Source organism: Meriones unguiculatus, chromosome 2, assembly GCF_030254825.1.
Source record: "Meriones unguiculatus strain TT.TT164.6M chromosome 2, Bangor_MerUng_6.1, whole genome shotgun sequence".
In the NCBI taxonomy this organism is placed as follows: Eukaryota; Metazoa; Chordata; class Mammalia; order Rodentia; family Muridae; genus Meriones; species Meriones unguiculatus.
Window position 1 is genome coordinate 45,824,133 of NC_083350.1, and position 25,381 is coordinate 45,849,513.

General features: G+C 38.7%; 1 protein-coding gene across 3 annotated transcripts in view; it reads right to left on the bottom strand.

Moving 5' to 3' along the window:
* The window catches only part of Rbm27 (RNA binding motif protein 27), a 62,489-nt gene that overhangs the window by 23,924 nt on the left and 13,184 nt on the right, over positions 1-25,381 (bottom strand). For 2 of the 3 annotated variants that reach the window (XM_021650731.2, XM_060377335.1), the window contains exons 3-9: positions 22,498-22,622; positions 16,105-16,196; positions 15,272-15,465; positions 14,220-14,480; positions 12,762-13,055; positions 8,994-9,128; positions 1,576-1,740 (exon numbers count right to left, since the gene is read on the bottom strand). In XM_021650731.2, coding sequence (XP_021506406.1) covers positions 1,576-1,740; positions 8,994-9,128; positions 12,762-13,055; positions 14,220-14,480; positions 15,272-15,465; positions 16,105-16,196; positions 22,498-22,622 — 1,266 coding nt within the window. The remainder of the gene's footprint in view (positions 1-1,575; positions 1,741-8,993; positions 9,129-12,761; positions 13,056-14,219; positions 14,481-15,271; positions 15,466-16,104; positions 16,197-22,497; positions 22,623-25,381) is intronic. The other variant, XM_021650732.2, reaches the window with a different exon arrangement.

The following is a 25,381-nucleotide window of genomic DNA, read 5'->3' on the forward strand; positions in this document are numbered from 1 at the left end:
GAATGTTTGGCTACAGAGTTTTCTCAACTCAGCCTCTAGTGCTAGAATGATAGGCATGTGTCCCCAAGCCCAGCTGAGGATTCAACTTAGTTTCTCACAATTTGGGGGGGGGGGGAAGCATTATGCAGAATGAACCATACCCTTAATTTTTCATTTGTTTAAGTCATCTAGGCTGAACTATTACTGAGAGAAACATGCTTTAATGGCATATAGCTTAAAAGAAAATCCTATCTTACAAGTTTAAGTACACTAAATGTCTGAAGAATACAGTTTTGAAGATGATATGTTAACAAATTCCACGGTTATGCTGTCCTAATTAGTTTTATGTCAACTTCACACAAGCTAGTGCTAACTGAAAAGAGGAAACCTCAATTGAGAAAAATGCCTCCATAAGATGTAGCTGTAGGCATTTTCCTAATTAGTGATTGATGGGAGGATGATGCCATCCCTGGGCTTGTGGTCCTGAGTTCTATAAGAAAGCATGTTGAGCAAGGCTTGCTGAGCAAGCCTCGATGAGCAAGCCAGTAAGCAGCACCCCTCCATGGCCTCTGCATCAGCTTCTACCTCCAGATCCCTGCTGTTTGAGTTCCTGTCCTGACTGCCTTTGATGATAAACAGTGATGTGGAAGCATAAGCTGGAATAAATCCTATCCTCCCCAGATTTCTTTGGTTATGGTGTTTGATCAGAGCAATAGTATCCTAACTAAGACATAAGCCAACTCCAAACAAAATAAACACTACTTCAACTTTTAAGCAAACCAAAGTATGGTCCAGTTTTCGATTACTGCCTAGTAGTAACAGAAACTCCTGCAGTTGAGGCTACAAAAAGGTTCAAGTTCACGCAATCAAATGACCCTGTTCTATGTATGCCCCCTGGGAACACAAAACTCCAATAAATGTAATGGTTCTACAGTCAGGCCAGGCATGATAGAAAACACTTTTCACTCAGATTCCAAGTTCAAGGCTAACTTGGACAACGTTTTTTAAAAAACCCTTTATGAACTGAAATCTAAAGGCAAAGTGAGGCAAACATCTTTAAAAAAAAAAAAGAGAGATTATAAAAAGACACCAACGAACATACCACAGATCTTCAAAACACATGTCAATAGGGTAAAATAATTTACAACAATACTACATTCACTAAGAGCACTATGTCCATACAAAAGGGAGTATAGGGAGAAACTATTCATCCACCACCAGCAAGAAACCAGATGTTTAGATTTATATCAAAGAAAAATTACCCTGTTTTTCTTGTAATATACAAATAATTAACTAGAAAATGCTCAAGTAGATACTATCTTCCTATCTACCTGAGTAGAAACTACCTCAACGAAGATGTGACTGTTACTAAGGCACTGAAGGTAAATATACAAACAACAGAGATGACAAACACAGATGGCCTAATCATCAACAACCACTAGAGACAAACCAAAGAAACAAAGAACAGAAAATACTTCTACCTAAGAGCTTTAATAGGAAATTGTGACAGATCGGAGTGCTAGGTCATTTCTTAGGTTGACCAGTTTAAGGTGTAAAAGATCAGTGTGGTGGGTGGCCATCTGAAGCAAAGCTTACCTGGGACCAGAGGGGTGGGGCTGGAGACTGAGGTATGATACCCAATGGAGGATCCCATGAGGTTTCGAGGTGGCACCAAACGAGCTGCCAACAGAGGAGGCGGTGTCCCCAACTGAAGTCGCTCGGATGCAGCAGCACCATGTTCACGAGAATACATGGGCTGTCCTACAGAGGAAAGAATAGGAGGGCAGCTGGGATTGAGAGTCACAAGCTTGCTTCTCTGAGGTGTACTTACTGAGACTGTGAGTCAAGAACAGAGAAATTACAACAGGAACAGTAGTAGAGAAAGACAATGTTGTGATTCTAACTCAAGAAAGCACAGACATGCAACTGGTTAGGATGTATCAAGGTACAAAGAAATTAGCACTGCATAATCTGCTCTTTAGAATCCTCTTTCTCTCACTCTCTCCTTCTGGAGAGAGAGTTTTGTATAATCCATGCTTGCTTTGAATTCACTATATAGCTGAGGCTAACACTGAAATCCTGATCCTATTGCCTCCATGGCCCAAGTTCTGAGACTGCAACACCATACCTAGCTTTCTGTTTTTTTGAATCTTAAATGGAGTGAATGAACGCTAATTTTATCTAAAGCTGAGCATTGAACCAATCATGTTTGAGAAAGACACCCTAAGCTATTGTTCACACAGAACCTGGTATTCAATGAACTGTGCACATATCAAGGTCGTCATGCTCAAACCCCTCTACTCACAAAATATCAACTCTGCACAAAATATGTTCCTGTATCTAAAAGCAGAAAAAAATACTAAGAAATACAAGACAAACTACCATATCCATAGCCTCACAAAGAATAAGAAATGTTCACTAGAAAAAAAATGTAAAAGCTAGTAGAAATTTGTTATCACAATAGAAAGGTTGATAACAAAGAAAAAAGAAAAAAATAAGAAAAAGGCAGAGAGACCAAAAATGGATATAGGAAATGATTCTGGATATTAGGAACCATGTTTTAAAATAAAGTACATTTAGGGATACAAACATACAAGTATATACACATAAACGTACATATACAGATTCACACTCTATAAAATAAAGTACTGCAGAGTAAAACCATCCTTTGGGTTCTATTTAGTACCATTCCCTAAAACAACATACGAAACACACAAATTTGTAAAATTTAGTCAACATTTTATATCATAAGGCCAAACAATCACTACAACAGAAGACATAATAAAGCAAAGTTAAAAGAATTTTAATATGTGACTAAATGTCTTAAAAGTTGCAAAATTCCTTTAGATTTTAATATGCATTGATAAGACAGGCCACAAAGTAGTCACTTGATGTCACAGTAGTAAGAAGAATTAGACTAAAATCTCCTACTTCTCTGTCTACATGCATGGAAAAAAAAAGATGACAAATCTCAGCACAAGAAGATGACATAAGTACATATTTAATACCAATCCTTTCAAAATGTGTTTTAAAAGATTCAATCACTAAGATCCAATCACTATATTGCAACAAAAATTTAAACTATCCTCAATCCTTTGAAAATGGTTCTAATCACATCCTACTGCAGAGAATTCTCTGTGGGGAAGAACAAAACAAAAACCAAGAAGTACCATGCTGAAGAGAAAAACCAAAAGAAACCTAATTCCAATCTGTATGATGGCTTTACAACTGCCTATATATGTAATCAGCAATGATAATATGAACTAAAGGACAAGCTTATATGATGTCCATTTTTAAACCACAGACAACATGTTATTCAAACATGAAGAAAGGTGGCTGTGAGTTGGTCAGATGCATGACTGGTACCTATCGAGGCCAGAGGAGGGTGTCACACACCCTGGAGTCATGGACAACTGTGAGTTGCTGTGTGGATGCTGAAAGCACACCAGTACTCTTCACCACTGAGCCATCTCTCTAGCCCCTCAAATTTCCCAATACATGAAAATATACATAAAGCTCTTTATTTGCACAAACAAAATTATGTTGTTTGGAAATCACCAATTATATTTACCAAAAAAAAACAAAAAAAAACATGAAACAATCTTAAGGGTTTAACTTATCTATCTCAAAGACCGTAGTTTTTTTTTTTTAAACTACATTAAAATCAACTAACTAAAAAAGATACTTTTAAAAAACCCATGGCCATGCCAGGAAAGGTTGCACCCACCTGTAATCCCAGCACTCTGGCAGGCAGATTTCTGTGAGTTCTGGGCCAGCCTGGTCTACTAAGTGAGTGTAGGACAGCCAAGGCTACACATAGAAACCCTGACACAGGAAACATACACACACACACACACACACACACACACACACACATAAATAAATGAATGAATAAATAAGTGAATAAGGGAACGAATAAATGAATGAATAAATATACAAAGTCTATGGCCAAAACACTCTATTACTCTTCAATGTTTTTTATGTGTATGTTGTGTTTCTATGTCCCTGTGAGTGTAACATGTGTTCCTGTGAATGTACACATGTACGGCACTGTGCATGTGTGTGAGGGACCCAGGGAGTCAGAGTACAACCTTGAGTATCTTTGCTTTTTGACCTTGTTTAGTACAAGGTCTCATGCCATTCAACAGCTGGTCCTCAAGCCTCCAGCCAATCTGCTTCTCTTCTCACTATAGGAACACTCAGATTCCAGACACAAGCTACCACATCTGGCTTTACCTGTTCTGGAAATCTGAACTGCAGTTTTCACTTGTACAGCGAGTAATTTATCCATTTGAAGCATCTCCCCATAAACCTCCAATTTTCAATTGTTTTTTTAAACCTGTGATTACCACTGCAGACCACTTAGTAATGATTCAATCACAGAATTTATTAATTTATTTATGTGTGTGCGTGTGTGTGTGCACATGCAAACGGGTGGAGGGCAGAGGACAATTTACACTAGCTTTCTTTCTCTTTCTACCTTATAGGTCTTGGGAATTACACTTAGGTCAGCAGCTTAGAGGCAGGCACCTCACCTTTACCCATGGAGCTATCTCACCAGGCCCCTGCAATTGTGTTTTCAATGCTTAGATGGCTACCAGATACTTTTTTCTATAAACTGTGTGTGTAGTATATGTACAAGGTCATGTATGTGGGCATATGCATGTGAACACAAGAAGTTGACATCAACGTCTTCCTATACTGCTTTGCTTTCTACTTTATTTCTCCCTCTTTTAAAAACTGAGACAAGGTTTTGTGTCTGGCTGGCCTCAAATGTACTATCAAAAAGAAGGGCCTTCAATTCCTGATTCTCCTGCCTTCACTTCACGAGTGCAGAGATTACAGACGTGCCACCACCTCTGGTTATAAGTGGTACTGAGCACTAAACCCAGGGCATCACGGACGGTAGACAAGCATTATACCAACTTAGCTACACCCTCATCTCACCTCTCATTCCTGAGTCTTTCACCGAACCCACACTGAGCTCCAGGTACCCATCTGTCTCCTGACTGCAGCACCAGAGTTCCAAGCACTTACTACCATACCTGACTTGTATTTGGTGCTGGGGACCCAAACCCAGATCCTCCTGCTTGTACAGGAAGCACCTTACTGATCATCTTCCCTGCTCCTCCCTATATAAACCAGAATCAAATTGTACAGAAGAAAATTCACAAAGTTGCTTGAATGACACAATTCTGACTTGTCCAATATTAATAATCTATTTGTCAACAAATTCATTCTCTTTATAAACACTGACACAGCATCTAAGATTGTAAAACAGTAAAACACAAATACCAACGAGAAATTATCATTTTTTTTACTGGTCTTGAAAAACAAATGGGAACAAAAATGGTAATTACTAAAGGACTGCTTTTATTCTAAGATTGTTTGTTTTTGTTTTGTTTTTCGAGACAGGGTTTCTTGGCTGTCCTGGAACTCGATCTGTACCCCATGGTGTCCTTAAACTCAAAAATTTACCTGCCTTTGCCTCCTGAGTGCTGAGATTAAAGGTGTGAGCCACCACCACCTAGCTTTAAATGCATTTTTTAAATTAAAATGATACTACTTTGTTCTGACAAAGCAAGAAGTTAAAAATTATATTTTGTCTCCTAATATTCTTAAGTGTGTTACTAATCTCTGGAAAACAAATGTTTGGAATTTCTGCTCTAAAACATCACACTCTTTTAAAGGCCAGCCACCTCATATCTGTTACCTTACACAACACCCTAGCATCTACCACAATGCCTGGCACATGGTAAGCACTAAACAAATATTTTCTGAATTAGGTTACTGAGATTACTGGCAACTGACAAAGTCTTGATGATGATGATGATGATGATGATGATGATATAACACTAAGCAGAGTACTTACAGAGTGTCATAATATTTAATTTGGTATAAAAAGATACCTACCGATTTTTTTAAAGCAGAATTTTTACTATGACTAACACTAAATATAACAATATAAAATACACCATTTGACACAGACTGCAATAAATCCAGTTTTTCATATTTATAAGTACAAAAGATATTTTAAACTGTTAACAGCTGACTCAGAAATGATGAAGGAGTTAGCCACAGGCTGGTCACTACAAAGGCTGGGTAACAGGTACCAAGACCTTCATTATACTGCCCATACCTGAGTTCAATATATTACCTTCACCTGATATTTCTCCTAAGTAAAAAACAATGATAACAACAATAAAACAATCCTACACTATAAAAAGATACTAGAGTAATCAGAAGACCATGAGAGGAGAAAATGTCAGATAGATTGATGATTTATATTCATAAAAGGAAAAATCCAACACAGCTATATTTAAGTGTGCATCATTATGTAGCAAATGCTTCTTGTTATATAGGAATCTTTAAACAGGAGACAAATGATTTTCAAGTACTTAGACTTGAACTTTGAAGCAGAAGAGAAAGCATATTTGTAGCAGTAAAGAAGAAAAAGGCAAGTTGAGTCACAACAGCACGGACACTGTGCATGTTGAGAAACAATGAAAAAAGATCAGAAAGAAAACGTAAGCCATAGCAAGTCAGAGCCTAAGAGAGGAGTCTCTGATGATTCAGAAGGAAATAGTAACTAACCACTGAAGAGTTCTCATGATAAAAGCCCAAGGAATACTCACTTAACATTATGTGCTATACCTTTGGCGGAATTGCTTAAACAAACATAATAGTGTCAAAGAACCCAAATGTGCAGTGAGTCAAACATGAATAAGTGGAAAGATTCTGGTGGAAATATGGTGAAGGAGAAACTCAAAAGAAAAAAGGTTTTGATGAATGAGGTCTTTTGAAAAAGCAAAACACATTTGGAGCTTGTCTTGTATGCTAGGAGCCCGTATTTAAGCGCTCCATCATTAAAGGAAAAAAAACAATGTGTTAGTTATGTGATGATGGCCACAGGAGTAGTTGCCTCTTGTACCCATCAACAAAGACAAAAAAAGTAGAAGGCAGAGATTTAAGAACAGGCCTTATTGGCCAAGTGGTGGTGATACACTCCAGAGGCAGAGGCAGGCAGATCTCTGAGTTTTAGGCCAGCCTGGTCTACAGAGTGAGTACCAAAACAGACAGAAGAATAATGAAAGAAGGCCAACCTCTGAATTCCTGTCTTCCCATTCCAACAGGTTAAAATGGGAGATCAAGGAGACTCAGCCTTCAAAGAACAGTAGGGTGCTGCAGTGGGGACAGACTATATTTACATGCAGTTCACCAGAGCCACACAAAGAAACCCTGTCTCGAAACAACAACAACAACAAAACCAACCAACCAAACAAACAAAAAGACTTTATTTTCTGAGGTTGAAATCTGACAAGAAAATAGTAACTATATAGAATATAAATAATCCTTTCAGGTTAACAGATGCCAAAGACCTATTCGATGCCTTACATGAATAAAAATTCATTTTCCCCTCAAAGAACCACAATAAAGCAACATTATTCTCACTTCAGAAAAGAAAACCGAGGCCCACAGAAATTAAGTCACATGGCCAACATGAGAGAGAATGGTGAAACACGAGGATTTTAAGCTGATCCAACCACTTTACTTGGTTGTCTCTTTGTGCCACGAAAGAGATGAGGAAATGCTTCAGAGGTAAAATAACTTTACAAGTACAAATACGTAAGAAATGAACACACCACCATTTCCGCAGAGAGCAAGCTCATTATCTGACACTGTAGAACAACCATTCTTTTGACTGTTTCTAGTTTTTTGAGACAGTGGCTGAAGCTGCCCAAGGCAGACTCATACTTGCTGTATGACTGAGACTGGCCCAAGGGCCTGGGATTTACAGGGATATGGCATCATGTCTGGCTTAACTAACCTTAAAAAATATTTCTGAGAAAATAACTTTAGAAGATGTATCAAGTTGGGCAGTGGTGACAGATGCCTTTTAATCCCAGCACTTGGGAGGCAGAGGCAGGTGGATCTCTATGAGTTCAAGACCAGCCTGGTCTACAAAATGGCTGTCTACAGGACAGCAAAGGATATACAGAAAAACCTTACCTCAGAAAACAAAAACAAACAAGCAAACAAAATCAGCCAGTCACTTGACTTTAAAAGAGGTATAAATCAAGGGAAATACTTTAAATTAAACACGAATGTTACAAATGTGTTAAAACTTACTACAATTTATGTTTTCTATCTTCACCTCAACACACAGTTAAAAAACTATTAGACATATTACCTTCCTCTTGTATACTTGTTAGAAAATAGGCCGTGTATGTTAAGGGATTCCTTTAGCAGAAGCTCAATGCTATGACTGCAGTAGTCACTATGAAGTGACTCTATGCTGCCAGTCTACAGTAACAGAGGACTCCTTGCTTCTCCCTACCCCAGCACACAAAATTAAAATATAGCCATATGATATGACTGCTTTTAAAGAATGAATACAATCATATACAGCTATTCCAGAAGAATAAGCATTTTTGGTGTAATCACACATAGTGCCACAGTACATGTGTGAAGATCAGTTTCCAAAGAGTCCTTTCTCACCTTCCCACCATGTGGGACCCAGGAACCAAATTCAGCTTCTAAAGTCTGGTGGCAACTGTCTTTACCCACCATCTTGACAACCTATCAAGAACACATTTTGGGTCGGTCTATCTCTCTACAAATTCCTAGACTGTCCCAGACATTCTAAGGCCATGCCAGGCAGAAAGGACATGACACAGCCTGCAGCCCAAAGGCAAAACCCTAGCATTGGACCAGAACTGTGTTGACTGGACTGAAAGTTACACTCAGGCAGCTCATACTAAAGTCTTGGAATTGTCCACTCCCCATTCTGGACTGCCGTCCATTACAGCACACATCCCCAGAAGCTACACACAAAGAAGCCTTACGAGAACATAGGGAGACATCCTGGTCCTTGCCCCACAAGTTCCAATGCCACAATTCCAGGTGGCATTGCACTTACTGCCTACCCCAACTGCCCTATGTATAAAAAAATGATCAGTTTAATTAATAATAAAAAAAAAGGTTAAGAATTTGTTGAAGTGACATGTACTTACTTTCTGATACTGTATAAAGGAGGTTCTGGGGTAAAGGAGGAGGTAGTCTTGCTCCCACTGGAGCAAGATTGGGCACTGCACTTGTCCCAGGCTGGTCACGGCTGTTTATTAAGCTTGACTGTGAAATGGGAGGTCCTACAAAAAAAAAAAAAAAAAAAGACAGACAGAAAAATAGTGACAAGTACAGGATTAGTGATTTCAAATAAGAATGTGATACTAATACTAACATACTCAGACTTAACAATCCTGATGACACTGATAACTCTCCAACAGGCAAAGCTCATCACAGGTGTAGGAAAGCAGGACTGGTGCCTGTGCACACACACACGAGAACGGAAGGAAGGGACTTGAGGAAAAGTATATGGTGTAAGCGTAAGTGAGCAATAAACATACTTATGAGTCTGCAACTGTGAATGCCATGGAAAATATCAAAGACAGTGAAGTCAGTCCATGGCGGTTTGTGCCTTTTAGCCCCAGCACTCGAATGGCAAAGACAGGCAGACCTCTGAGCTCAAGGCCTGGTGTTCATAGGCGTTCCAGGCCATGCAGGGTTACACAGAAAGACTCTGTCTCATACACACACAAAGAAAGAAAGATGGAGCGCTGGGCTAGAGATGTTGTTTAGTTGATGGAGTGCTTGCCTAGCATGCACAAAACTTTGATTTGGATCCCCAGCATGATAGCACATGTCTGCAATTGCAGCCCTTGGAAAGTGGAGGTAGGAGGACCAGAAGTTCAAGATGCCCTGCCTTTATATAAATAAATAGGGAACTAAGGGTGGTAAGGATGCAGTGGTAGTGTTTGCCTGGCATTTGCTAGACCCTGAGTTCAACTGTCAGTACCCCAGTAACAAATTAAAGTAGGTAAATAAAAGAGAAAAGCTTAAGATGAGAATAAAATCACTTTAACACATATTATAGAAGTAATGTGTTAAGAATAAAATCTCTTCTTATGCTTCAGTTATATTTTCATATGACTTTCTAAAACTTATATAATCAACTTACACGCATGAATATTTTTGCCTGAATGTATGTACATCACATAAAATTGTGCCTGGTGCTTGTAAGCGGTAAGAGAGGACACCAGATCCCCTGGAACTAGATATGAATGGTTGTGAGCCACTGTGGGGTACTGGGAACTAAACTCAGGTCCTCAGGAAGAGCAACAATTGCTCTTAATGCTAAGCTTTCTCTTTACTCCCTTCTATCAATATTTAATATTCACAGCTGCTAAGTTAAGGGCTCGAGGTGTTGCTCAATGGTAAAGTGCTTGCTTAGTGTACTAGTTAGTTTTTTATCAACTTTCTATTAACTAATCATCTGGAAATTCCTCCTTTGAGGAATTACCTCCGTCAGACTGCTCTGTAGGCAGAAATTATCTTCATTGTTAGCTGAGGAAGAGGGCTCAGCCCCTGTGTGCAGGTGGTCCTGGCTACATAAGAAATGTTGCTGGACAAGTCAGTAAGGAGCATTCCTTTGTCTCTGCTTCAGTTCCTGCCTTCTCTTCCCTCAATGATGAGCTGACTGTAAGCTCTAAACTGAAACAAACCCCCTTTTCTCCCAAACCCTCAGTTTCAGTCACTGTTTTATCATAGCAACGAAGGAAAACTAGGACACAAAGCACATGCAGAGCCCTATAATGTACAATCCCCAGCACCCATCTCCCCCCAACAAAAGCAAAGCTGAAAAAAGAAACATTTTCATTAACGCCTATATAATAAATCCTTATATATTATCACCCACTTAAAAAAAATTATTGTTTGTGTGTGTACATATGTGTAAGCTCACATGCTACAGAATGTATACGGAGGTCAGAAGACAAGCTGAGGGAGTTGGTTTTCTCCTTCTGCCACATGGATCTCAAGGATCAAACGTAGGTCCATCAGGCTCGGTGGCAAGCTCTCATGGTTCCTTTTATGATTATCATTATTATTATTAATTGAAGGGAGGTTAGCCACAGCGTGCATGTGGCGGTCAGAAGACAAACCTACATTTATGTGTATTCTAAGGACTGAACTCAGATCTCCAGGCTTACATAGCAAGCACCTTTAATTGCTAAGCCATCCTGCCAGCCCTTTTGTTACCAACTTTAATGTGCTGTACATTTTACTACAGGGAAGCTTAGTAGTGAGTTCATAAATAGGACTGTGCTAAATTATTTTTACTTATGAACAGTTGTGGTTTTAGTTTTAGCAAAAAGAACAAAAAGCAGGTCCTCATATACAGTCAAACACCTAAGTACTGAGCTATACCACAGCCCCAAGATAAACTGCTTTAAGAAAAATAGTGCTGGGGATAGTTCAGAGGCTGACAATTTTCCCAGAATGCATAAAGCCCTCGGTTCAAATCCCCAAACTGGGATAAGAAAAAGAGAGAACCAGATGTTTCAGGCCTGTAATCCCACCTATATACAGGAGACTGCTTACAGCAAGATGTTCTCAAATTCAAAGCCTGCTTGGACTACAAAGCTAGTTCAAAGCAAGCCTGGGCAGCTTAGTGAGACTCCAAAACACACTAAATTAAAAGGGGCTGAGGGCAAACCTGTGTGAGGAATGCTCGCAGAGGCATGTTCTAGTGCCAGGAACAGAGAAACACTGCCTTAAGTTAAATGGCAATAATTTTTAAAATAATAAATTGCTATTTTTTATATAACGCAATGTTAAATGTCTGTAAGCATATATTTTCTTTATACTTCTGCATACATGTAAATAATTCATTCTGTAAGTTTTCCAATTGAATTTTTAAAATTTAGTCTTATCCTTATTCTTGCTATACTCATAACCTTACCTTGGCCGTCTCCTCAGCCTCCACAGTGCTGGATAACAGGAGTGTGTCACCACACCCAGCTAGCAAGCATTAATACTTCTTAAATGGACTTTTGAAAGGTGTGAGGGTGAGTATAAAGGTATATACACTCATGCAGGTGTACAGAGGCAGAGAAGGGCGCCAATTGTCCTGCTCTGTTACTTGCCACCTTGTTCCCTATAGACTCTCTCATTAAACCTGCATCTAGGCTGGCAGGCGACAACCCAGCAATCCTCCTGTCTCTACCCTACCCCCTCAAGTGATGGAGTTACAAATACACAGCCAGGTCTAGCTTTTGATGTCAACACTGGGGATTTGAACTCAGATCCTCATGCTTGCATAGCAAGCACTCTTACTGACTGAGCCATCTTCCTAGGCCCTTAAATGGCCATTTTTAAACATATGTTACTCTTGATTTGGGTAGACACAATAATGGAGTATTTTAAAAAATAACACAAATAAGAAATCCATAGAAATATACACTGTTAAAATGACATGGCGTTTAGAATTTACTCCCACAAAAACAAATCAACCCAAAAAACTACGAGGGTTAGCTTAACAGATAATCACTGAGGCCAATTAAACAAATACTACCCAAGTTATTCATCCTTATGTATATCTGAAAGACTCTAATCAAAAGATTTCAAACGTTATTTCAATATTCTTGAAGAAATTTTCTTTAAATACTTAGAAAATCCATAAAACTCCAGGCACGTTTCTTCTCTAATATCTTAAAATACTAACAGCTAACCAGGTTTTGTCTCCAGGTCAGAACAAATCAGACTACTACAAAGGGACACTGCAGGTACTATAAAGAATGGCAAACAGTAAGAACATCTTAATTATAGGAGAATATTTTAAATTTCATTACTGTTTTTCAAACATTTTAACAGTTAGCAAAAGGAATGAGGTTTCTCTAAATACAACTCATCAACAAAACAAGATTCAACCAACACATACTTACTTGGTATGGGAAGCACAACAGAAGGTGGAGGCTGACCATGTCCTTGAGGAACAGGAAGTCTCATACTATGGCCAGGGCCTGGGCCTGGGCCGGGACCAGGGCCAGGGCCAGGACCAGGGCCTGGGCCTGGGCCTGGCATTGGAGGCATTAACATTCCGGGAGGTGGTGGAGGAGGAAGCCCAGGAGGAGGGGGTGGGAAAGGAATCATACTTGGCAGAGCAACTTCATCAACAACTAGAGGATCATTTCCATGATCAAACTGACAAAGGTCACCAAGTACACAAAATCCTCTTTCTGTAAGAATTAAAATTAAAAAAACAAAAACAAAAACCTTATTATGATATACTTAGAGTTCAAAGAACAAAACAAATTCCAGAAAACTCAACATCCTAATTTACATTGTAGTTTTTTTCTAAGAAGTCGAAATGTTGTTAGTGTTCTCTTGTTACTGACCACATAACCTGGAGGCAAGCATCCCCTCTCTCTACGAGAATAGGATGTACCAAAAGTCTAAAACAGTAGGGTCAAACAGGATACCAAGTATCTACTTGTTATTAGATTAACCAAGTTGCTAAATTTTCACAGTAAGAATCAGGTGTGGTCCTGTAATCCTAGCACTCTAGAGGCTGAGGCAGGAGGATTGCAAGTTTGAGGCCGCCTGAGTTACATCCACATTTGAGGCAAGCCTGTGCTATATATAATAACACTTTCATTTTTAAAAAAGAAAGGTTTTCTTTTTATAATAAAAACTAGGTATTTTACCAAATATCCATTTACCAAAGATTTGAAAGGAATAAAAGCCTTGAACTAGATAATTACATTTCAATGATCTATTTCATGATATTATTTTAAAGCAAACATTCTTGCTATATATGGTTTTAATTTAACATATTCAAGTAAACAGGAGAAATGACTTATAATATTCCACAATAACATAATTACAGCTAACAACAGTTTTAAAATAGCTGACAGAGAAAATCATGAACATTCCCAACACTAAAACAGGTTTGAAGTTATAAATATGCTAGTTAACCTGATCTGATCACTACACACAGTATACACATATCCTTTAAGTACATAAAGTCTCTGTCAATTTAAACAATACTTCAACACTAAATTTCCACTAGGAAGGCTATACAAGGCTATTTATTGTAGCACTGCTTATAGTGTATATGCTGGAAAGGACCTAAGTGCATTTTTGTGATAAATGGATTAAACCTATTTTCATACATATAAAATATTAACAGCCTAAAAAAACAACTAAGGAAGTTCTTTATGCGTCAGTATGGAGTTACTCTGAGGAAACTGTAAGTGAAAAAACATGTCTTGGCATATGAAGAAAACACTAGTATTCACATAAAAAAGCATGGCAAGCTGCTGGGATGCACCCAGGCAGTAACTGCAGCACTTGCTTTCCTAGCTGGGGAGAGCACACACAAAAGAGAAGGCAATCTTTACCATCATAATCTCTGCAGCGCCTCTTTGGTGGTGGGTTTCGACCAAAAGAATTGGAAGAGCTATGATTGTTATAGTAATTAGACCAGCTCTCAGTTGTGTTTTCAGAGTGGTGTGCAGGTGCGATCACAGTGACAGTGCTGGGAATAGACTGTGCCCCAGAGGAGTACTGCTCAGAAGAGTTTGCAGGTGGTGCAGACACAGGCACATAGGAGCTCTCCAGGTCATTTCTTTCACTCTTAAACTTTGATCTTTCCCTGTGCTCTGTTTTAGAGACAAAAAGAAATGAAAGAGGAAGAAGTCACATGCTTATGTGCTTAAGCCATGTTTCGCGTCTCAGAACAGCAATGCTGAGAGAACACTAACTTAAGCTTCCTGAGCGAGCCACAGTTTAAAAGCATAAACTTGTAGTATATTCTAAAAGCTGGAATATCACCAGAGCATATCTCAACTGACTTGTGAAAAACATTTTATAGTATCAACATCAAGTACATCAACAGAAAAAGGGCCAGCCTCTCCACTGGCATTTCAGGGTTTATCTGTCATTTCAACTTTATAAACACTGAGCAACTTTATAGCAAGTCAATTACTTCCAGGAAAAAACAAAACAAAAAGCAAAAGGAGGCAATCTTTTTACTTAAAAGGTGTTGTCACTGATCAAAAGACATTTGTATCAATTATAAAAATTATTTAAATAAGCTGGGCACAGTGGTGCACACCTGTAATCCCAGAATTCGAGGAGGCAGAGGCAGGCAGTTTTCTGTGAGTTCGAGGCCAGCCTGGTCTACAAAGCGAGTCTGGGGCAGACAAGGCTACACAGAGAAACCCTGTTTGTCTCAAAACAAACAAACAAGCAAAAATCACACACACAAAAAAGAATAAAGTATTTAAAGATAGATATATACTATAATAAATTAGGAATAAATTTTTTAAAACTGCCTTGATTCCAAAGGTATACAAGATTAGCTCTCTTTGTAAGCCTTTTGAGATGATTCCGGTTTTCCCATTTTTTCCACCTTTATCAAATAAGCTTTTCTGGGCTGTCACCTACTCACCAACATTCCTGTTTGGATCCCGGTCTTTGCTACGGCCCCTGCTTCTGCTTCTACTCCGACTCAGGCCTCGGCTCTTACTCCGGCTCTTGCTCCTGCCCCTTCTCCAGTCATACTTCTCACGATACAGCTCATTCCTCTCGTAATACCGCTCATAGTCTCTCCACTTGCCATCTTCTCTTTTCTTCTCCCGTGTCCTGTAATACACAGATATAAAAGCCATATGTATACTTTAGAAATGAGATCTGTGCACAAGCCCAGAGAATAAAATACTCTCTTTATGCCACCACAATTCATAATGTCTGTTTTAGAACGTCTCAAGACTACCACTAATTTTTCTAACCATTATTAAAAGGAAGGGTTTTCCCACTGCAAGTATACAGGTAGAGACAAACGAAGAAGAAAAGGTGAACTCAAAGTATGACAGAAATTGGGGGAGAAGACAGAAATTAGAAGGAGAAAGTAGGAAATGGCTCATAACAAGTCTTCTTGAACAAAACCACTTTGTGATCACAGGTGAACATATGTCAAACTGTACCCTTTTGGCAAAATGCTAACATGGATAATTTTAATACCCCACACCCCTGAACAAATGGAACATCTCATTTCAATTCTCTGAGGAGACTGCTCCCATCCCTGCACTCTTGGGGAAAGCAAATAATGACTGTTTATAAAAGAAACAGAAGCTAAGACAATAGCAAAAGACAGAATGGAAAGAAGGAAACGTTCTTACCTCAGTGCTTTACAGAGGGCATGGGGACACACATAAACGCTAGCTAACTCTGCATACTGAAAAGTAGCTTTCAGTATCTTACTATTCAGAGACAAGCACAAACCTTCGTTCACTAGATTCTGAACGACTCTTCTGGGGACTAGGATATTTCTTCTTTCTAGTATCTCGTTCTTCTTCTGCTGGTTCTTGAAATACCTGCAAGATTTGTTAAAAATAAGACCAGTTCCTCTCTGTTAGAAAACTCAAACATCTAATAAATCTTTCTAGTGTAAGAAAAGGCATGAATAAACATACTGGATATTGTGGCCTGAGCCAAGTGTGGTCCCACATACTTGTAATCATAACACCTGAGAGGTAAAGGGGGACATCCTTACAGTACCTGAGACCCTGTCTTAAAACAAACAAAACAAACAGTTCCTCAAAAAGAAAGATAAAAACTCAAGGTGAGTTTAATTAAAGACAGTTATGTGTACACTTACATTGTTTTAAACCATTTCCAAAAAAGTGAAGAGAACAGGGAAAAGTAAAAAAGCAGGTGTACATTAGTTCAAAAAACGTGCAATCACATGACTGAACAATGGGATTGTTAGGTTTGAGGCCAACCTGACCTACAGCAAGACCTTGTCTTTAAGGAAAAAAAAAAAAAAAAAAAAAGTCAGGTATAGTAGCTCACACCTACCATCTCCACATTTTTGGTAGGGCTGAGGCAGGAGGACTGCCATATGGTTAAGGCTGGCCTACAAACACAGTTTCAGGCCCCCAGAGCTACAAGCAAGACTTTTTGTCTAAAATAATAATAAATTTAAAACACCAACACGCCAATTATGATGTTACTTAAAGGAGGTAACTGTAATATAAAAGAATAAGCACATCGTTCTCTCTAAAGTGAGACAGAAAAACTAGCAAGCATTTGGTACCATACAGTAAAAATTTATATTTTCTTCATTTCAAAATATAGTCAAGCTGGGAATGGTAACATACACCTTTAACTCCAGCAATGGAGTGACAGAGGCAAGCATATCTCTGTGAGTTTGAGGCCAGTGTGGTCTACATATCAAGCTCCAGAACAGCCAGGGCTACACAGAGACCCTGCCTCAAAATGAATAACTAGGTAGATGGATGGATAAAGTATTAATAAACAGAGTTTGGCTGAGTGAAGTGATATAAGCCTTCACCCAGCACTTGGGAGGCAGAGCCAGACAAAGCTCTGTGAGTCTGAAGCCAGCCTGGTCTGCATAGCAAGATTCTGTTCTCAAAGAAAAAATAAATAAATAAGCTACTTTGGACCAGGTGTGTTAACATGCAAAAGCAATCCTAGCAAGCATTTTGGAGACTAGACAAAAAGACAATGAATTCAGGGCAACTTTGGATATCATAAGACCCTTAAAATTAAAAAGAAAAAAAAATTTCTAAGGAGCGAAGAGCCTACCACATACAAATGAATCAAATTTGTGAGAACTAAATATATTTCCAAATAATAGAGAAGCTCCTTACTTATTATCAAAATCTGGAAATGAATGAATGGACCAGAAGGTAACAATTTAATAAAATGCAGACAGCATAATAATGGCAGCTACAATTTGGCAGGCATATGGCATCAATAGAGGCTATACACTCATCCAACCGGATTCAAAAGTCTGTTTCTTCTAGCAATTTGCAAGGAACGAAATTGATGCATTACTCCACTTGGAAGCAACAAGCTGAATCTAGATAATAACAACTCCACAGAATAAATAGTGTTTCTTCACAAAATAAAATCTCAGGAAAGTTTTGGTAAAAAGGAACAAATGCCATATGCATTATAAATTATAGCATACATCTTCTCTTCTATTGTTTTTCAGCATCAGGATGAGCTAAGTCAATGGTCCAAATTCTCTTGCTTTTTTCCCCTGTGGCCAATAATCTAATTATAAAAACAACTGAAGCTGCTGAGGATCAAGTCAAGATGGCTAGTCCGAAGATTTGCTTCAGAGCCACTCACTGTAAAAGTGCAACTGTGTAGACCAGGAATTAAACCATTACATTTAAGCTGTGTGAAGTATTGTTTATGACAATAATCACAATTAACTCAAGCATAAAATTAGGAATGTTAGGTGTCCGTTAGAAGAGTTCAAGGGCCAAGCACATATTACAGAGGTTTCAAAATTAGGATTCCTTACAAAGATAGTATCAATGGAACTGTGTAATGATTTTTTTAAACTATTCTTTTAAACATAATAAAATTTTTAAAAAGACATGTTTTTGTATGAGTTCTTGTACACATCAATGTGTCCCACATAACTGTATGGTATCTGGGGAGCCAGAAGAGCCCCTAGAGCTGGAGTCGCAGGTATTTGCACGCCCTGATGGGAGTGGTAGGAAGCTCATGAAGAGCAGCAAGTGCTCTAGCCACTGAGCTCCTAGTATTATGTTTGTTAATATTTAATTGCCATTTAAACAGATTCTTAAAAACCAGTGAATGCCTGCAATGACTATAGAAAAAGGCTACTTGCTGGAGCCAGAGAGGTGGCTTAGTGGTTAAAAGGATTGGCTGCTCTTCCAGAGGATCTGGGTTCATTACCCAGCACCCACATGGCAGCTCTCAACTGTCTGTAACTCCAGTTTCAGAGGATCTGATAGCCTCACACTAATGCACATAAAGTAATTTTTTTTAAAAAGGCTACTTGTTATAAAAAAAAAATAGATTATAAAACATTTAATCTATACCAAAGACCATAAATTATACACTATGTAAAGTACCGAAGAAAACTTTCTGTACAGTATGCAAGGAAGGTTTACATTTCTGCTACTCAAAAACATAGACCAAGAACCTCACCAGCCTACTTTTTGAGCCAGACTCAAAACCTTAAATCCTAACCTTTGGGAGGTAAAGGTAGAATCAAGACCACTTCTGGCTGCATGAGACCCTGCCTCAAAAATAAAAGTTCTGGACTGGAGAGATGGCTCAGTGGTTAACAGCACCAGTTGCTCTTCCAAAGGACTTGGGTTCAATTTCCAGCACACACATGGCTGTCTCAGTCTCAGGAGATCAGCCAATACCCTCTCCTGACCTCTGAAGACATTAAATCCACCTGGTGCACTGACACACATGTAGGCAAAACACTATACACATAAAATAAAGGTTAAAAAAAAAGTACATATACAAAGACATTATAGAGCACTATATAAGAACAAAGTAAGTGACAATGGTCTCAGCTAATCTTAATTTAAAACAGCCACATTTTGTTGGATCAGTTCAATGATATAGCATTTAACCCACAGACTGCTAGGGAGATGGCTCAGCGGTTAAAAGCAGGGGCTGCTCTTCCAAAGGACTGGAGTTCAGTTACCAGCACCCACATGATAGCTAACAACTGCCTTTAACTGCAGTTTCAAGGGATCCAATGCTCTCTTCTAGCATTGAAGATACATGGTACACAGATAAACATGCAGGCAAAATACAAAAAAATAAATAAATCTCAAAGAATTTTTGAAGTGAATCAGAAATGACAAGTCAACAACATACAAATCTCAGAATGAATTCATAGAAAAGGAAAAGAACAGAATATAACCAAGGGACACAGCTATGTAAACTGATTAAAATTGAAATAGACAGTAGAGAGTTTAAAAGTTAATACACTGAAACTAGTAATGCTGCTACAGTTTTCCTAAAGTGTGTGTGTCTGCATATTTACAAGTGGGCTTACCACATGTATACACACATGTAGAGGCCAGAATCCACATCTGGTGTCTTCCTTTATGACTTTCTACCTTATTTTTTAGACAGGTTCTCTCTAACCCTGGAGCTCACTGGTACCACTGGACTGTTAGCCAGCAAGGCCCAGGCACCCTTCCAGAGCTGGTATTACAGACATGAGGTTAGAGTTCTATTTGAGGATTCTTGTTGGGGAGGAATGGGGATTAAACTCTGGTCCTCATGTTTGTGGAAGAAAGTACTTTTCCAACTGACCAATCTCTCCACCTTTTAATGAGACAGGGTTTCATGTACCCCACATTTAATATATCTCATTATCACCCTTGAATTCACTATATGTATATCCAAGGATGACCATGAATTTCTGATTCCTCTGCCCCTGCCATGTAAATGCTGGGATTACAGGTGTGTGCACCATGACACCTGATTTTATATGATACTAGTGATCAAACCTAAGGCTGTGTTCATGTTTGGCCAGCACTCTATAAAAATCTCCAGTTCTGTAAAGAATATTCTTATTCTTAGAAAATGCAAAGAAATGAAGGCCATGATTTATGAGAGCAATGACTCAAAAAAAAATTTATGGTGCAGCTACATCATGAAAGTAAATGGGGCAAATCCTCAATAACACATCTAAAGCAGGCATCATGTGAGTGCCGCGGGTGCTACCCGGATAACGCTGATGTAAATTTACAATTATTTCTAAATAAAGGATTTTAAGTCATTTTTGTCCGTAAAGTATATTTTAAAAGTTGCAAAAACAGGGCTTAGAGAGATAGCTCAGCTGTTAAGAGCACTTGCTGCTCTTGCAGAGGACCCAGATTCAGTTTCAAGAACCAATATGGCACCCCACAACTATCTGTAAATCTAGTTCCTGGGGATCTGTCTTAAGTTAGGGGCACTCACTACTGCTATTATAAAACAATATGTCCAAAAGTAACTTGGGGAACAGGGACAAAAGGGTTTTTTTGGCTTATACCTCCACATCACTGTTAATCACCTAAGGAACTGAGCACAGGAACCCAAACAGAGCATGAACCTGGAAGCAGGAGCTGATGCAGACACTATGGAGGGGCGGCTGTTTACTGACTTTTACATCATGGCTTGCTGAGCCTGCTTTCCTATAGAACATAGGACATCCACCCCTGGGGTGGCACCACCCCGCAATGGGCTTGGACCTATCTACACTAATTAAGAAAATGCCCTACAGGCTTGCCTACAGCTGGATCTTCTGAATGCATTGTTTAATGGGGTTCCCATGTCTCCAGTGACTCTAGCCTGTGTCAGGGTGACTAGTGAGCACAGGATCCAACATCCCCTGCTGGCTTATGTAGTCATCAGGCAAGCACATGGTGCAGACACACATGCAGGCAGATACTAGTATATATAAAATAAAAATGAGTATCTTTTTGGATTTATTTTTATTTTATGTACATAAATGTTTTGCTTTCATGTATGTCTGTGTATCATGTGTACCCTGAAACTGGAGTTCTAGATGGTTGTAAATTGTCATATGGGTATTGGGAGAAAAACCCGGGTCCCCAGTAAGAATAAGTGTTTTTTTGTTTGTTTTGCTTTTGTTTTTGTTGAGACGGGGTTTCTCTGTGTAGCCTTCGCTGTACTGGACTTACTCTGCCACCTGCCTCTGCCTCCCTGAATGGTGGCATTACAGTGTGCGCCACCACGCCTAGCTAGAACAAGTGCTCTTAACCACTAAGCCAACAATTCCACAGCTGGTAAAAAAGAAATATTTTTAAAGAAAAAGTAAAAAAAAAATTTCTATTCTTGGTACTAAACACCACATATATTTACACACATAAAAATCTCTTCCAAATTATCAAATATTGTCTGATTTATATATAAAAGGAATTATAAATGAAGGCTGCAAAGTTTCTATATTGGTTCAAGCAAGCAATTTGGTATCTTTTTGTAGGATTTACTTTTTTAATTATGTGGGGGTGGATATGAGGTGCACACAGAGGCCAAAGGCACTGCATCCCCTGGGGCTAGAGTTAAACAGGGTAATAAGCCACCAGATGTAGGTGCTAGGAACCAAACTCAAGTCCTCTGCAAGAGCAATATGTAGTCTTAACTTCTTAACTGTTGAGCCATCTTTCCAGCCCCTTAGCTTGGTATCTTTAATCATGTTTTTATAATTTAACAGCATTTCTGTATTTTTCCAGTGTTAACAGTATAGTTACAAAGAGTAAATCATTTCCCCGTATTATGTGACGGCATGTTACCTAATGATTTATATTAAATTTTCATTAATACTCTTTCATCCAAGCCTCTGTATACAACCAAACTTTCCCTTTTTATGAATCACTCAATCTCTGAGGGCTGAAGAAATGGCTCCATAGTTAATAGTGTTTGCTGTTTAATCACAAGGACCAAATTCAGATGCTGGCACCCACATAAGTGGGGCATCCTACTCACACCTATAACCCAGCTCTGAAGAGCAAGCAAACAGGATCACTAGGGCTTGCTGGCTTCTAACTCAGCTAAGAGAATATACTTCTAGGTAGAGGAATAGACCCTGTCTCAAAAAAAGAAAAAAGAAAAAAGAAAAAAAGACTTCAAGGTGGGCATGGTGGCACACACCTGTATCCCCAGCATAGGAAGCAGAGGCAGGTGGATCTCTATAAGCTCAAGGCAACATGCTCTTCATAGCAAATTCCAGGCCAGTCAAGGCTACATAGTAAGACCCTGTTCTCAACAAAGCAAACAAACAAACAAACAAAATAATAATAATTTCAACTTGCAATTAAGAATCCTGGTGATAGAATCTAAGAAGTGTATTACCTCTTCTTTAATTTCTTCTTTTTCTTGGACTAGTTGCTTTGGCTCAGGTTTAACTGGTTCCAATGGTGGAAGGTAGTTTTTAGTATAAAGACTTTCAAATAATTTGTCCACAAAACCTGAAGTCTCTAAAGAGAAAAAAATATTTAGAAGTTATACAAACAAAAATGGACCACTTAGACACTGTTGCCAACACTTTAGAAAGTAGGAAATCTTTAACACTGCTGCCAGGCTTTAAAACTAAGCCTTACCTTAACGGAGGAGAAATCCACTTGTAGGGGGTTTTGTTTCTTTTTTAAATCCTTCAGACATAATTGTATGTGAACAAATGATATAAATATATATTTTGTTGCTTAAGTTAAGAACAAAAGATTAGAAACAAAGTTCCTATAAGAAAGAGACTAACAAAATAAGTTATCAAATAGTAGATTATAAAACTATTTACCTAGTAAAAATATCAGATCTGAAAGATATAAACTAATATCTTATGTGTTTATATGTGCAAAGAAATTGAAATGACAAACTGTACTACAAGCGGAAAAGAGGCATATGTAGAAGAGGAAAAATCTTACATTGGAATAATGGAATACTACGTGAAATAATCTTACATTGGACAGAATGCACAACCTGTTCAAAGACTGAGCTAGATATGTTTGAATGGGTTGAAATCGGTGTCTGTGTTTTTACTCAACTCCATGTTTTGGCCGTATTTGAAACTTCCTCAGACAAACAGAATAAGAGAAACAGGTAATTTTGCTGAAAACATAAATATTAAAATATTTCTAGTTTTACTCTAATTTAAGTGGTCTTGCCCTAAGAAACACCTGAAGGTGGCAGAGGTTCAACTCCCAAAATAAGAGAGGGTTGTGTACTTCAAGGGTATAATGTGGGCTCTGCTCATACTATTGTTACAATTGTTACACATTTCTAAAAGGCCAACTACTTTTACCACAGAAAAGTATCTTCATACATACTCCTTTACACTACTAATTTTATAACCAAACTTTTTTTAAGGTTAATTTACTATTTATACAGTATTCTGCCTGCAGGCCAGGAGAGGGCACCAGATCACATTATAGATGGTAATGAGTCACCACGTGGTTTCTGGGAATTGAACTCATGACCTATGAAAAAACAGCCAATGCTCTTAACCTCTCTCTGAGCCATCTCTCCAGCCCCACGCAAACTTTTTTTTCCCAAAATGGTAAAACCATCAGTTAATGTGGAACATGGTGCTAGAGAGTCACCAGCAAAGACTACTGAGTGAGTTTCAACAGCCTGTACAGAGTGTTGACCGGGAGGGAGGGAGGGAGGGAGGGAGGGAGGGAGGGAGGGAGGGAGGGAGGGAGGAAGGGAGGAAGGGAGGAAGGGAGAAAGGAAGGAAGGAAGGAAGGAAGGAAGGAAGGAAGGAAGGAAGGAAGGAAGGAAGGAAGGAAAGATAACAATCTAGGGGCTACAGAGATGGCCCAGCAGTTAAAAGGGGTCGACCGTTACTCTTAAAGAGGACCCAGTTTTGGTTCTAGAACCCCATGGCAGCTCATAACCATCTACAACTGAGCTCCAAGGGATCTGGACCCCTCTAGTGGCCTCCACAAGCATCAAGAATGCAAAAAGAAAACTGACATACATACATACATGTATGCAAAACACTCATACACATAAAATAAAAATTATTTTAAAAAATTAAAAATATTCGATTTGGAGGTACAAATGCATGTTTGCCTAGTATGCAGAAAAACTTGTATTCAAACAACAGTAAACCAGGCTTAGTGGGTTATGCCTGTAATTTCAATACTTCAGAGGTTGAAGCAAGAGTAGGAATAGCCAGACAGTGGCTACAGAGAGAAACACTGTCTCAAAAACAAACAAAAATAAAACAAACAAAAGCAAAAAAGCAATAAAAATAAAAAAGTTGACAAGTTTAAGGATATCCTGTGCTATATGAGTCCCTATCAATAAAGAAACAAACACACAAGAATAAAACTGTTAACTCTTGTTAACTATTACACATAAGTTTAAGGTAATTGACTCTTTAAAACCTTTATTTTCATATGTACTACTTTTGTAGTTTGAAAAACACAGTTCAAGAAAAAAAAAGGGCTAGTGATATGGTTCAATGAGTAAAAAGGCCCCTACCACCAAAACTGCTGACCTGACTCCAATCTCCACAACCCACATTGTCGGAGAGAACCCACTACTGAAAGTGCTCTCTGACCTCCAAAAAATGCACGCTGTGGGACATACACATGAACTCATGCGCACACACGCATGCACACACACAAATAATATAGAAGAAAATAAATGAATGAATGAATGAATAAATAAATGATGGAGAATAGACCCAATGCTAAAAAATCTATATATCCTGTAGGTTCCAAGTCTCTATTTTCAAGAAAAGGAAAAGCAAAGAAGACAGAAAACCCGGCAAATAAGTAAACAGCAGGGATGTTCCAAGTGCCATGAAAGAGTAAGGCACTTGGAACAGAGGTGCTTGCTTTTAAGCCTAGTACTCTGCAGTACAAAGCAAGCAGATGTTTATGAGTTCAATGCCAGCCTGTTCAACATAATGAGTTTCAGGCCAGCCAGGGATACCTAGTGAGACCCTTTCTCAAAATACACACACACATACATGAGTGAGTAAATGGGTGAATGAGTAAGTAAGTAAAGCAGAACTGGGAGGACGAAAGAGAACATGAGCACCAGGGAAAACTACATGATAACATCTAAAGAGGCCAAAAAGACATGAGAAAGAATCTTCCAGGCAAACATAAAACATGTCCAAGGACTCTGAAAAAGGACATGTTCAGTGACATTCAAAGACAGATAGGTGAGCAGTGTGGTCTGGAGAAAGACTGGACAGGGGTCGGGGTGGAGTGGGGCAGAGTAT